The sequence below is a fragment of the Gopherus flavomarginatus genome, chromosome 1, assembly GCF_025201925.1.
Source record: "Gopherus flavomarginatus isolate rGopFla2 chromosome 1, rGopFla2.mat.asm, whole genome shotgun sequence".
Lineage (NCBI taxonomy): Eukaryota > Metazoa > Chordata > Testudines > Testudinidae > Gopherus > Gopherus flavomarginatus.
Genome location: NC_066617.1, coordinates 7,039,994 through 7,053,055, shown reverse-complemented (window position 1 = coordinate 7,053,055; position 13,062 = coordinate 7,039,994). Strand labels below are relative to the sequence as shown.

Below are 13,062 nucleotides of genomic sequence, written 5' to 3'. Positions count from 1 at the left end.
AGCACCGTGCACCCGGCGGGGGGTGCAGGGTAAATACACCCCTTGCAGCACCGTGCACCCGGCGGGGGGAGGTGCAGGGTAAATACACCCCTTGCAGCACCGTGCACCCGGCGGGGGGGGGGGTGCAGGGTAAATACACCCCTTGCAGCACCGTGCACCCGGCGGGGGGGGACAGGGTCCATGCACCCCTAGGACTCCGCACCTCGGCGGGCCGAGCTGGGTGCAGACATTCCCTCCCCCCACCCCGCTCATTCCGGGGATGGGGGGGCGGTGCCAGGCGCATGCTCCGCGCTGTCCTTTAAATCCCCAGCTGCGGGCCCGGCGGCCGCACGTGCCGATCCCCGCGGGAGCCGCTACAGCTGCTGCCGCCTCCGCCTCCTTCCCGGCGCCCGCGCTGCCATGTCCAGCGGGTCGGACCCCGGCCGCCGCCGGCGCTACACCCACGACACCTTCGGTGAGCGGCGGGGGTTTGGGGGCCAGCCGCGGGGAGCCCCCCGGCTGCAGCCCGCGCTGGGGCGGAGCGAGCCCCGGGCTCCGAGCCGCGCTCAGGTGCCGCGAGTGAGGCTGCCCCCGAGGGGGGGAGCCCGGCCCCCAGCGCACCTGCTGCCTGGGACTCTGCCTCGGCCGCAGGCAGGGGAGCAGCCTCCTGTTCCCGGGTGCGTGCGAACAGGGGTGCTGCAGGCCGGGCCCGGGCGGCTGAGGCCAAGCCAGACTGAATCTTGGCTCCAGTGATGCCGCCCAGACCCTCCCCTGGGCAGAGCAAGGGGGAAAGCAGCTGGCTCTAGTCTCCCCCCCCCCTCCCCCAATTCTCTGGCTTGTTTCTATTTCCTGCCCAGCATCGGTAATGTATAAATAAATCACTGCGCCATAGAAAAGTTACTGATGCTGGATTCACTCAGGTCCCCAATCTACTGAGTGTCTGTGGCTTTACAGACCCTGACACTGAATAACAACCTCTGAAATCCAGTGAGAAGTTCTAGGATGTGTCAATTCCCAGCAGTGTGCTGGATGCTCCTGCTGCCTCCTGCTAGTGTAGGAGAGCCATGAGCTGAGGCTGTTTGTGCAGGGGGTGCATAAGCCTTCCTGGAATATAAAACTTGGGCTAACTCAGCGAGTGTATCTTGCTGTGTGTTTTGAGTGAAACATGTTTGCTTCCGGTAGCATTCCCGCCCCAGGTGCAAGGGCTGGGCCTAGTCCTGGAAAGCTCAGTCTATGGCCTGTCCGCCCTGGTTGGGGAACAACGAACAACTTGGGTGTGCTGCTTGCTGTGAATCTAGTCTAAGCAGAACTGTCTGTAAGAGAAACTTAAATATTCTCCAGTTAGACTTAAGGATGAGTGCAGAAGTATTGCCAACCTAAAACAGCCAACAATCATGGCATTGGCTTAAGAATCCTGAGATTTTTAAAATATTTTGTAGTTATTAAATTACCTTCTGGTTCTCTTGTGTGCCCTGCCCCCCCTAGTCTCTAGGATGCACACGCTCCACATTTGCAAAGTTTTCTCTGCAGCCATAAGGACTAGAAACTTAAATGCAAGCTGATATTTTCATGCAATAGCATGATTCCAGCAGCTGGGCCTTTAAGGAAAAAAATCTAAAAATGGTGAGACTGTCAATAATGTGGTGAGAGTTGGCAATGCTGGTGGAAAAATAAGCTTAGAGTCCTAAAATTCTTTCAGTTCCGTTGTCTAACCCATTCACAAGTAAGCTTTAAATGTGTGGCTTTATCTTGGAAGGGCCCTTCTTTGTCTGGCTAAGCTGTGCTATTGTATTAGTGCCTGAAAGAATCGGTTATAAAGCATGAATAGCTCTGACTCAGAAGACCAGATGTGTAGTCAGATTTTATTAGGCTGAAGGCAGAGGCGGGTATGGCTTAGGGGGACGGATTAGCATGGCACAATATAGTGCTAGGCGCTACGCTACGAAGGCCAGTCACGCAATATTTCTGTGTGTAGAGGTATTCTGGGGTCTCAGGGCAGGTTTAGACATTGCTAACTTTGAGGTCTCCTTTTCTAATATCTAAAGGTAGGTAGGTGGGGTGAATGCTGGAAATGAGCCTGATCTGCCCTTTGACGGCCCTGGAAACTGCTTTTACCTAGCACTTTTCACCAACAAACGGGGTGGGGGAAGGGGAGGAGGATTGATCCCCTAAACAGAAAGGGGAAACGGAAGCAATTTGAAAGCAATATGCTGTTGGAGGTCACCCATGGGTTAAACCAGCTGCAGGCTCTGTCTCTGAAGCCCCAGGACCTTATCCCTCTAACTGGTGTGTAACCTTGATGGTATAATTGATTAGGTTGGTGAAGATCATGTGAAGCCACTTCCCAACCAGCCCTGTGAGCTGTGTTTTGTCATCCTGGCTGTCACCTGATACACTCTCCGCCAACAAACAGTCCCAGTGTGAAACTTTGCTGGAAATTTTGCGTTGCTTGAATCTGTCCTCTGCTCTGGTGGCAGCAAGAGTTGAATTTTCCCCGCCCTAGAACAGATCTATCTAGGCCAAACTTGCCAACGTCTGAAGGAAAACAAGGGGGTGGGGGTTATAACCTCTGTGGGGAGAGGTGGAAAGTGGGGGGGGGGGCTCCCTTTCCTTGCCCAGAGGTAACCTTCTGATTACCCTTGTCTAGAGACAGCCAATCCACCATTGCCTCTAACCCAGCAGGAAGCAAACATTCAGTGCAACGCAAATCCTGCCTCCCACTTGAGTTTTCCTCCTCGATGCATCTATTGGCCGCTATGTAAGTCCACAGAGCTGTAAAAATGGGGTGCCTTCCCCAAGGATGCCCTAAGCAAGATGAGCCAGAGAGGATTCAGCACTGGAAAAAGTCCTCAGGTGTTTGTTGTCATGGAGGAGTTTCTCTATCGTCTCTTCCGATTTGGCCTTTCTTCCCACTCTGTCCATGATTTCTCACCTTCAGCATTTCTCTCCCCACCCTGCCTGGTCCTAATAAATACACTCTGCCATTCTGGCATCCATAACTGCTGCTCCCTCTTACAAGCACTGTGCCCGGATGGCGACTGGCTCCTTCGCTCACTCTCCCTTTACTGTATCTGTTTCAGATTTCCCCAAGGAATTTGAGCACCGGATTGACCCTCATCGGCGAGGGTCGCTGTGTGACCGGCACTGTGCTGCCATTAACAACATCCATGGAGACCTTGGGGACATGCATTCAGGATCCCATCAGCACAGCATTATGACCCCCAGGATACTGCCAGGTAAGCGGAGCTGAAAGGGCCGTCTGGAGTGGTGCTGGGGTTACTTCACCGAGTTGGCCTCTGGGGCAATGGGAAAGGATTCTAGATGGCGCCTTTCTCCTTCAGTCCCTGCGAGGAGAGGATGAGGTGGCTGCTGCTCTGTAGATTAGAAATGCGCTCCAACTGAAACTGCAGATTGCCCTGGGAATGCAAGGGAGATTCCCAAGTGCAAAGGGGTCTGTCTGTGACCATCCTCTCCAGCTCTGGGGTCACACACCAGAACCTTGTGGCACTCAGATCGCACCTTTGGTTGAAGGATCTAAGTGCCTGGTACATACAAGTGATGCCTGCCTCTCAGGGCATGAGGAGAGGCAGTCTGCCCTCTCTTAGAGCAGCAGACCTGGGGCATAGAGTGACTTCCAAGTGGATGGGAGAGCTGGGCACAGAACCCAGGAGTCCTGGGCTCTAACTAATAAATGCTTATTGTATGGGTGGATCCCCTGAAATCCTACTGTGGTAGATGGGTTATATTCGCATGGTGATGCTGAGTATAGCTTATCTGTAATAGCAAGAACTTCAGGTTTTCTAACATCAAAGATCTTGAAATAAAACTTCTTGTAATGTATTCCTCTACTGGCAGGTTAACCTAGCACCTACTGGGGGGAGGAGACTACTGGGGGGAGGAGACTGGTCTCTGGTTGCAAAAAACCCCCAGTGCTTAAATAGTGATTGTGAAGAGTGCGAGGCTGGGCCAGAGCAGACTTCAGACAAGGAGTGCTCTCATGACCTGCATCTAGCTAGACAGGAGGAATAATGCTCTCGCCAGGGGACTGCTGTAGGTGGAACATGGTGGCATTCCCTTGACTTCAGTGAACAACGGGGCGCAGCAACGAAAGGGTTAAACAGTTCTATGTCAAAAGCAGTTATTAGAGGCACAGTCTGTGCCAAGAACACTTGGCCATGGCCGCTTTACCTCTCTTCCGCCATTCCTGTGGCCGTACCGTGGGAATGCTGACCCCATTCACGGGGGTGTTTAGGGTGTGCAATTAGCTAATACTACATCTTGGGTACAATCCCTCGCAGTTCTCTCTTGGTAACTTCCTCTGTGGGGCATATTGAATTTGACAGATGCATCATCAGCTCTTTGTCTCTTGTCTGCTTGGTTTAGTGCTTTTCCTTCTCTCTGGTCACAGCAACATCCCGCAAAGTCCCCAGAGTGGGACTGGGCTGGGCTGTCCCTTCTCGTGCGCTCGTGGTGCTGGCTGGAAGGACTGGTTATGAATAGCTTCTGTTGCATGTTTTCCAAAGCACTTGTGACTGTTGGGAATGTGACTGTGTTGAACTGTTTGCCATGGAGGTCCTCAAACATCACCATAGCAAGGAACTGCCTGTCTGAGAGAGGGCTTAGGGACCCCCTCTTCTGCTAGTTCCAGTGACAACTCTGGCAATTCACAGGAAAGTGTTTTATGGGATCGAATTGGGGGGCCTGGAAAATCTACATCCAGAAATATTAAAGGAACAGGCACATGAAATTGCAGGGTTAGAAGAAAAGTGTTGAGTGTCTACCACACATGGTGCTGCTTCTACTCCCCGATTAGGTGGTAAACTTCTTAAACAGGTGGATAGAATAAACTGTACTTGGTAGGATGCCTTTTTAGACTCTCATGATGTGCTGAGACTTGTGGGTTAGAATCACCCACCCAAATACCCATCAGCCGTCTGCCCGGGGTGAAGAACTAATAATTTGACCCTTCAAATAGCAGCAAGAATTGCTGGCGCATTCTTCTTGCTGAGACTTGCAAATTTATTTTGTCTCCGGGTTTTGTCTGTACAGCATGTGGTAGAATGGGGTCCTGGCCATGGCCCCAAAGGTACTATGGTAATACAAATAAATAATATTGTACCAGCTCTGAGCTCCCTACAGGACGGACATGCCTGATCTCTGCAGGATCCTTCCAGGGCAGATCTTGAGCTTCTCCTCACTGATCTCTTGCACAGTGATCTCCACGCCTCCCTGCTGCCAGCACCTGTCTGACGAGGTGCAAATTTGTGACGGCTGCCTGGTGAAAACCACCATCACAGCAGAAAACGAGGTAGAAGCCAACAAACTCTCCAACAACTACAAGGTTTGTTCTGTGTTGTTTCCTTTGGGGTCATGCTTCGGTGACTGAAAGCCAGAATCTCTGAGTGCTGCAAGTTCTCTGCTGGCACATATGTTCTCAAGCTAGGGTGCTTCAGAAAGTGCCTCTCTCTTCTCAGCTGTGGCTACTGGGCTCTTTCCTTCGCGCAGTGCAGCTGTTTGGATTCCCTACAGAAGTGTGGCCCCTGTGTCAGCTGCTTCTGTGAGGAGCCTAGCCTGTAAAAACCCACCCCTGCAACTAGGATCTGGCCCTGGGGTCAGTTCTCTTACTCTGGTGTCTGAGAGGAAGGGTGGCTCCGTGGTTAAAGCACTAGGCCTGGAGATCTGGTATCAATTCCCTGCTCTGCTACAGACTTCTTGTGACATTGGGCAAGTCACTTAACCTTTGTGCCTAAATTCCCTATCTGCTGGAATTATTAATAATTGAAATTAATATGGGAAATCACCAAACACACTGTAACCATAAATTCCTTTATTAAATCCAAAGGCCAAATGTATGTTCTGCGGGTGTTCTATAAAGCCTAATTATTAGTCAACTTATGACATCCAGACAGTAACAAAACCTATTTATGTGCACTTGATCAAGATATTTACAAATGGGCTAAACCCAGGGTTGTTCTGACCCATATTGGTTGGCTCCAGGGTGGTCAGGCAGGTATTAGCAATGAACCCTTTGAGTTTACTTTTTGTATATCCTTCAACAAACAAGTGATGTCACTGCCAATGACTGACTCCAGCTAAAGACCAATCTGAGACCGTTCAACCTGATTTCCAGTCTTAATCCAGATAAGATTTACAACCTCCTTTCCTCCCAAGGTCTTTCTTCCCCTCCTTGCTGTCCACCAGTTTTCCCACTGCACCTGGTGTCACATGGGCTTTAACACTGGGTGTGTGGGTTGGGGGAGGGCCACGCTGGCTCATTAAGACCGATTCTCTTGGTTTGATTTAAAATCATTTGCTGTTAACCCTGTCAGTCAGAGGCCTTTTTAGAAACTGCCCCTTATCTTATTAGTTATTCTTTGAGCCAGACATCCACCCTACTTCATTCCTTCTGGCTTTATAGCTATTACCAAAGAGCTCCCTGCTATTTGCTAGTCAGTGCCTTTCTTTACAACACACACGTTTCCTTACCAAACTCTAGAGAATTCAAGTTAGCTTATTTTAAACGTCTCATTCCCCATCTGTGAAATGGGGTTAACAGCCCTGCCTCGTCAGGGTGATCTGATGGTTCTAAACCTCTGCTCCCCTTATGCCCATGCTGGTGATCTGACCGTAACCCCCAGGGGCCCCGTCTGGCCGATCTGAGGCTGAAAACTGGCCTCCTGCCTAAGTGTCTCTTCTAAATGTTTCTTCTACTGTTAGTGGCCAGGACCTGCATGTTGGGCCTGCTGCTTTGCTATATACCTTTTCTGACTTGCATCACCTGCCTCTCCCCCATAGATCATGTGTTGCAATTATTACTATTTATGCAGGGTATCACTGCAACACTGATTTAACAATATTTTGTGTTAAATCCAAAGGCCAAAAGGTGTTCATACAGTTGCTCTAAACGTGCCTAACTAATAAGCAATTCACTACATGCAAACAGCAACAGAAGCATTTGATCAAGATACTTACAAATGGGCTCAACCCAGGGGGGCTTAGAAACATTTGGCTACCACTTGGTCAGGTGGGTATTTAGCAATGAACCTTTTAAGAGTTCACTTTTCTGTACCTGTTAACAAGTGATGTCATTGCCAATTATTGGGTCTTAACTAAAGCAAGATGAAGGCATTTCTTATTTGGCCAATTTACTGAACCAGGTACCCAGTTAACCAGGTTTTAGTTCTGTTACCTTAGCCTGAACCTTAAATAAGAGAACTGGTTTTTCTAAGGGTCACTACAAGTGTAACACACCTTCTTTCATGACCTCATTCATTTTGGTCACATGCTTTGGGCCTGTTGCTTATGCCAATATCCCACCTCAATTTAAAACCATAGTTTACCCACATTTAACATGGGCCTATATTCCTATATGGGGGGGCCTCTCAAAAGCAACATGCTACACGGGTCACCTTGTATGTGGAAACTGAAGTTGGAGGCGTGTCCTCCTTTTCAGCCATGGGTTGGATGAGTCGGTCAACCCAGGAGCTGTGCAGGACAGTAGCTTCTCCAGATAGTCAGTAACTAAATTCACTTGTCTAGATCAAGGGTTTAGCTGCCCCCAGGCTAATGGACAGTAGGACCGTGCTGAGAGAAGACCTTGGTGGAGCAGACTCCCTTTGTGGAGTTAGGCGCTTGCTTCCGAGGGAGCGTTCTCATCTAACCACGTTGGTGCCTGGCAGTGAAGCAAAGCAGGTCACTTGGTGAGCAAGAATCAAGGACCTTCTGGGCAAGGACTCGCATGACCAGTCACTTCTCTGTTTGAGCACCCCGAAGAGTGCAGACTCTCCAACGAGGAACTTTGGGTGCCTGGGATGTGTGCAAAGGCGATCTCCTTCACAGTGGTGGGTATGGGGGCCACTCTTTTCCTTCCCAGGCTCAGCAGCAATGGTGCTTTCTCTTCCTGGGTGCAGAGAAAAGCCACCCCATTTGCCAGTAAAATACAAAAATATCCTGTATCTGAATCTGGGAATGGCTCAACTCCTCCCAACCCTGCACTGATCACACAATTCTCCCCCTGGGAGAGAGAATGAACCACACGGGACACACTAGTCCTGTTCAATGCCCTGCTGGTAGCTGCCTGGATGCTGTGGTGGGGCATGGGGGTGTGTGAACCTATGTAGAATAGAACAGAAGGGTAGATGCCCTAGGTGTGGCAAAGGTGAGGATCATCAGGGCAAAGGGGGGGAGAGATAGCTCAGTGGTTTGAGCGTTGGCCTGCTAAACCCAGGGTTGTGAGTTCAGTCATTGAAGGGGCCACTTAGGGGTCTGGGGCAAAAATCAGAACTTGGTCCTGCTAGTGAAGGCAGGGGGCTGGACTCCATGACCTTTCAAGGTCCCTTCCAGTTCTAGAAGATAGGTATATCTCCAATTTTTAAAAAACAAAAACCACTTCTTTCCCCTCCTGTCCCCCACATCTTGATAAATGACATAGCTCTGATCAGAGCCTTAACTTTGGTCAGTTTGCCCTTCCATTGAGGAAGCAGTGATCTCCTGATAAAACCTTCTGACTTGCATTAAATTGCAGAATGGGCGAGTCATGCGCCTGAAAACCAACCATTGTTTGTTCTGTAAAATCGTAATTTTCTCACCCCCTTTTGCTCATTAATCTGGATTAATTTCAGTTGAACATAATCTAGAGGACCTCAGCAAAGTAACCCTGACTGCTGATCCATGCGTGGGTCTGGAGTTGCTGACGCTGCCTCTGCACTGAATGGGTAAGGTTCATCTGGGAGGGTAGCTAGCTGGGAATGACTAATAGGTGTTTCATCAAAAAGCCATGAGTGAAGAATATGCTGCAGGCTCCATAGCAACCAGTCACCAGCTCCAGACTGGATGAGAATAAATCAACACAAGGGCCGGCGCTCCGAAGGCTTGTTCTGGGCAGTCTGTACTTCAGATAGGTGACAATGCTCTGGCCTCAGTCTTACAATGCTAGTGGTGCCAAAGTGTTACAGAAATGAGCTGGCTTCTGAGACACCGTCACCTCACACAGGTCTCTCCCTTTGTACAGAAGTGGTGTTTATAAAACAATAAACGGGGCATGCTTTGTTTATAAAATACGCCTGAATAAATGGGGCGTGCTTAGGGCAGGTCTGCAGTTGCTACAGTGCAGCATTTTATATCGGTGAAGACGTTACTACAGCAACTGGAGAACCTCTCCTGTTGACACAGGTCAGGAGCAGGCAAACTTTTTGGCCTGAGGGCCACATCGGGTTTCCAAAATTGTATGGAGGGCTGGTTAGAGAGGGCTGTGCCTCTCCAAACAGCCAGGTGTGGCCTGGCCCCGACCCTTATACAACCTCCCCCTATTCTTGCCCCCTGACGGCCCCCTCGAGACTCCTGCCCCATCCACCACTCCCTTCTGACTGTCCCCCACTTCTTCATCCAACCTGCCTCTCCTTCCTGACTGCCCTCCGGGACTTCTGCCCCATCCAACCACCCTTTCTCACTGTTCCCTCACTGCCCCCAAACTTCTGCCCCGACTGACCTTTGACCCATCCAGCCACCCCCTAGAACTCCCTGTCCTCTATCGATTCCTCCCTGCCCCCTTACCGCGCCAGTGGCTGGCGGCGCTACAGCCCTGCTGCCCAGAGCACCAGGTCATGCTGCAGCTCTGCAGCTGCACTGCCCGGCCGCCTAGAGATTGTGCCAGCTGTGGAGTGAGCTGAGGCAGCGGCGGGGGGGGGGGGGCAAGCCTCCCAGGCCAGGAGCTCAGGGGCTGGGCAGGAGGGTCCTGCAGGCTGTAATTTGCCCACCTCTGACATAGGTCCTCCAGCCCTTCTTTCCCTCCTGCCCCTGAGTGCTGATAGCTATTTCAACGGGAAACGCTCTCCCATTGCCACAATGCTGTCTACACCTGGTGTTAGGCTGGTATAACTGCATCGCTCCAGCGTGTAGATTATACTTATGTATGTTGCTAATGTAGGCCCAGCCTTACACCATCCATTACTCCCTCACCAGCATATGTTGGCTACAAGCACTTTATGAGATGGCTGTAAGCAACATCATGTTCAGTTTCCATTGGGTTTATAACGTCTCACTCAAAGCTAAGGACCTGCAGGCAACTGAACATCGCTCGTAGTCAGTTGGTTACTGGGGAGCAAAAACTACTGAAGAGTTGGGTGTTCTCACTTGCCTTCATCCCCCTTTTAGCTGAGGGGTCAAGGTCTTGTGTCTTGATGGCTGTAGATGTGGAAGTAACGACAGCTGGAACGAGGGTAGTTTGGGGGGTGCATGAAGTTTAGGAATGGGAAATGCATATAACCTGTGTCTAATACCTGCAGCTGGGGAGAGCACCAGTGTTCCCTGCATGAGGTTTTCTGACCCTGTTACCTTCGTGCCTGAGCACCTCACTGCGTAGCTTATCCTCACAATGCCCCATGAGGTAGGGCAGGGCTCTTGTGCCCCATCTCTCAGATGAGAACTGAGGTACAGAGTAAAGGTCATGCCCAAGGTCACGCAGGGAGTCTGGCGAAGCAGAGAATTAAACCCAGGTCTCAAGTCCTAGGCTTGTTCTCTAGCCACTAGGCCATCCTTCCGCTGTGCTGTGGAGAACTTAGAATTGGAGGGAATTTCAAAAACCTCTCACTGCCTTCACTTACCAAAACACAGTACAGGTAACTCGGGCCACAGAGTCCAAATTGGAACTGAACAAATGATCTGTAGGAGAAAATCATCCCCCCCCTCCCACAAACACCCCTACCCACCAAGCCCTTCTCCAGGGAATTCTGGGGTCTGGATTTTTACCACCTCTCCATCATGTTACAGGAAGGCTAAATGCCTTTCCGTACATCTACACTGCAAAGAAAACCCCCCAGCACCGAATCTGAGCCCAGCTCAGTTGACTTGGCCTCAGACCCTCTTCCCTTCGCCTGGAACATCTGCACTGTTTGTAATCCCACAGCCCAAGCCCCAAAAGTCTGAGTCAGTGGACCCAGGCTCTTGAGACATGGTGCTTCCGGTTTCTTTGCAGCGTAGATATACCCTGTCTGTCCTCGTTAGCGAGGATTAACTGGCTCTGTTATTCTGTTGATGATGCTGTGTGTTGACCACACACAGGATCTTTCACTGCCTTTCTCATCCAGGCTGGGCAGTAAAGCAGTTGATGAGGTTTCTGGGGTGCTATCAGGTGTGTGGGCAGAGGGGAGTTGTCACGATTTATATTGGTGGCTGGTCTCACAGTCTGCTAGTCCTGGACAACTATCTTGATGCTTGATTGCCCTCATGGAAATGAGACCCCAGCCAGAAATCCCTCACCAGCTCTGTATCCTGATCTCTGGAGCCAGCCTGGCATTCTGACTCCCTAGTCAGTCCAAGCAGTGCCAGCTCTGCCTTCTCCCCCACTGCATGGTCCTGTATGAGCACCTTCTGGGGAGCAGGGGAGTTGAACTACTGTCTCAGGTCTCTCCAAACCTCCTGTGGATTAGCAACTGCAATCCTAATGTGGGGCAGCCGCTGCCTCTTGCCCTCCTTCCCCCTCAGTATATCTGCCCATAGCATGTTTTTTATGGCTGCAATGTAATAGCACGTTTCACAGTCATGTGACTGTACACATCCCATGTGTGCTGAGCTTGGGTGGGGGCTGATCAGACACAATAACATGGTCTCCGGTGGCGGAGGGAATAACCTCCTACCAACCAAAGAGCATCTTCTAAAAATCCCTATTGGTAGCTTCCTTGTAAAACAATCTGCAGCACTTCTGACCAACTGGAAGGAGTGGAACGTGCTTTCTGGAATGGCAGCACCAGACAGGTGCAGTCGCCTGGGGTTGGTCTGACTTGTCTCTCTCTGCTTTGCAGTTTGGCTTTAAGAAATGGAAGAGCCACGTGACAGCTAGGCCTTGGGAAGACCGGTCGGAAATCGTGAAAGAGCTCTACTCCGATCTGAACGTTGTGAAAAGTCCCAGAGGTAGGAAATGATGCCCTGCCTGAACTCCCCCTTTCTGGTAAGGGCATCTCAAAATCCCTGCCTCCCTGGCAGCTAGCAGTTCTGAGAGCTCTGTTTTGATCCTATTTATCTGCAAGGCCAGCGGGGGGCATCTGGAATCCATCAGCACTCTAACTTGTCAGCATGTCTGGTAGGTGATGGTAGCAAACTCCTATAGACTGACCCGGCCCTCATGTTTAAAGTGCCACCGTGTGGGGGCCACTGCTTCCAAATCCAGGCCTCTGTGCGTGGCCTCCTTAAGACCACGTCCTGCCAAAGAGGAGCACTTGATGGCCACCGTTGCCTTCTGCTGAGGGCAATCATGTTGGCATTCGTAACGTAACCTGTGCCAGGACTGCCCACCAGACCAACAGCAGGGCGACTGTGGCAGCTGCTGCCCTGTAACTCGGACAGACTCTCACTCTCTGTTGATGAACAATGGTGTCCTGGGCCCCCAAAGGAAATGGTGCATGTCTGTGGCTCTCATAGCAAGTAGAAATGGCACCTCCAAGGACTTAGACAGCAGAAGAACATTTGTACTAAACACGGTGGGATTTCTTCCCTCTCACATCTTCTCTGTGTTGTACGAGCCATTAGTCGGCTGACTAGTTAACATGCTGCATTCCCACTGCTTCCCTGACTGGGCAATGTAACTTTAGGGGAATGTTTGCCCACATCTTGGAAACAGAGGGCATGCTGCCCATTGTGCTCAGTGTTGCTTTAAAGGCTGGGAGCTAGGGCTTTAGCTGTCTGCATCTGGCTCTGAGCTGAGCAGTGCAGGTCAGACCCTGGGTCATATGGATCCTAATGCTTGGAGTAACAGGGTAAGAGCTCTTCAGTTCAGCTAACTCTGTCTACCCAGCCAGAGCATTGGCTCACGTCCATGACCTGAGTTCCTCCTGGTGGTTAAGAACATAAGAACGGCCACACTGGGTCAGACCAGTGGTTCATCTAGCCCAGCATCCAGTCCTCTGACAGTGGCCAGTGCCAGATGCTTTAGAGGGCATGAACAGAACTGATCTAGTGATCTATCCCCTATCATTCAGTTTCAGAATCTGGCAGTCAGAGACTTGGGGCACCCAGAGCATGGGGTTGTATCCCTGATCATCCTGCTAAAAGCCATTGAAGGACCTATTCTCTAGGAACTTCATTCTTTTT

At 50.8% G+C, this 13,062-nt stretch overlaps 1 protein-coding gene across 2 annotated transcripts in view; it reads left to right on the top strand.

Moving 5' to 3' along the window:
* The first annotated feature begins 370 nt into the window (after window positions 1-370).
* Window positions 371-13,062, top strand: part of LOC127043118 (uncharacterized) — a 36,103-nt gene continuing 23,411 nt past the window's right edge. For both annotated transcript variants that reach the window (XM_050936874.1, XM_050936875.1), the window contains exons 1-4: window positions 371-454; window positions 3,060-3,215; window positions 5,193-5,320; window positions 11,778-11,886. In XM_050936874.1, coding sequence (XP_050792831.1) covers window positions 400-454; window positions 3,060-3,215; window positions 5,193-5,320; window positions 11,778-11,886 — 448 coding nt within the window. In that variant the 5' untranslated portion in view covers window positions 371-399. The remainder of the gene's footprint in view (window positions 455-3,059; window positions 3,216-5,192; window positions 5,321-11,777; window positions 11,887-13,062) is intronic.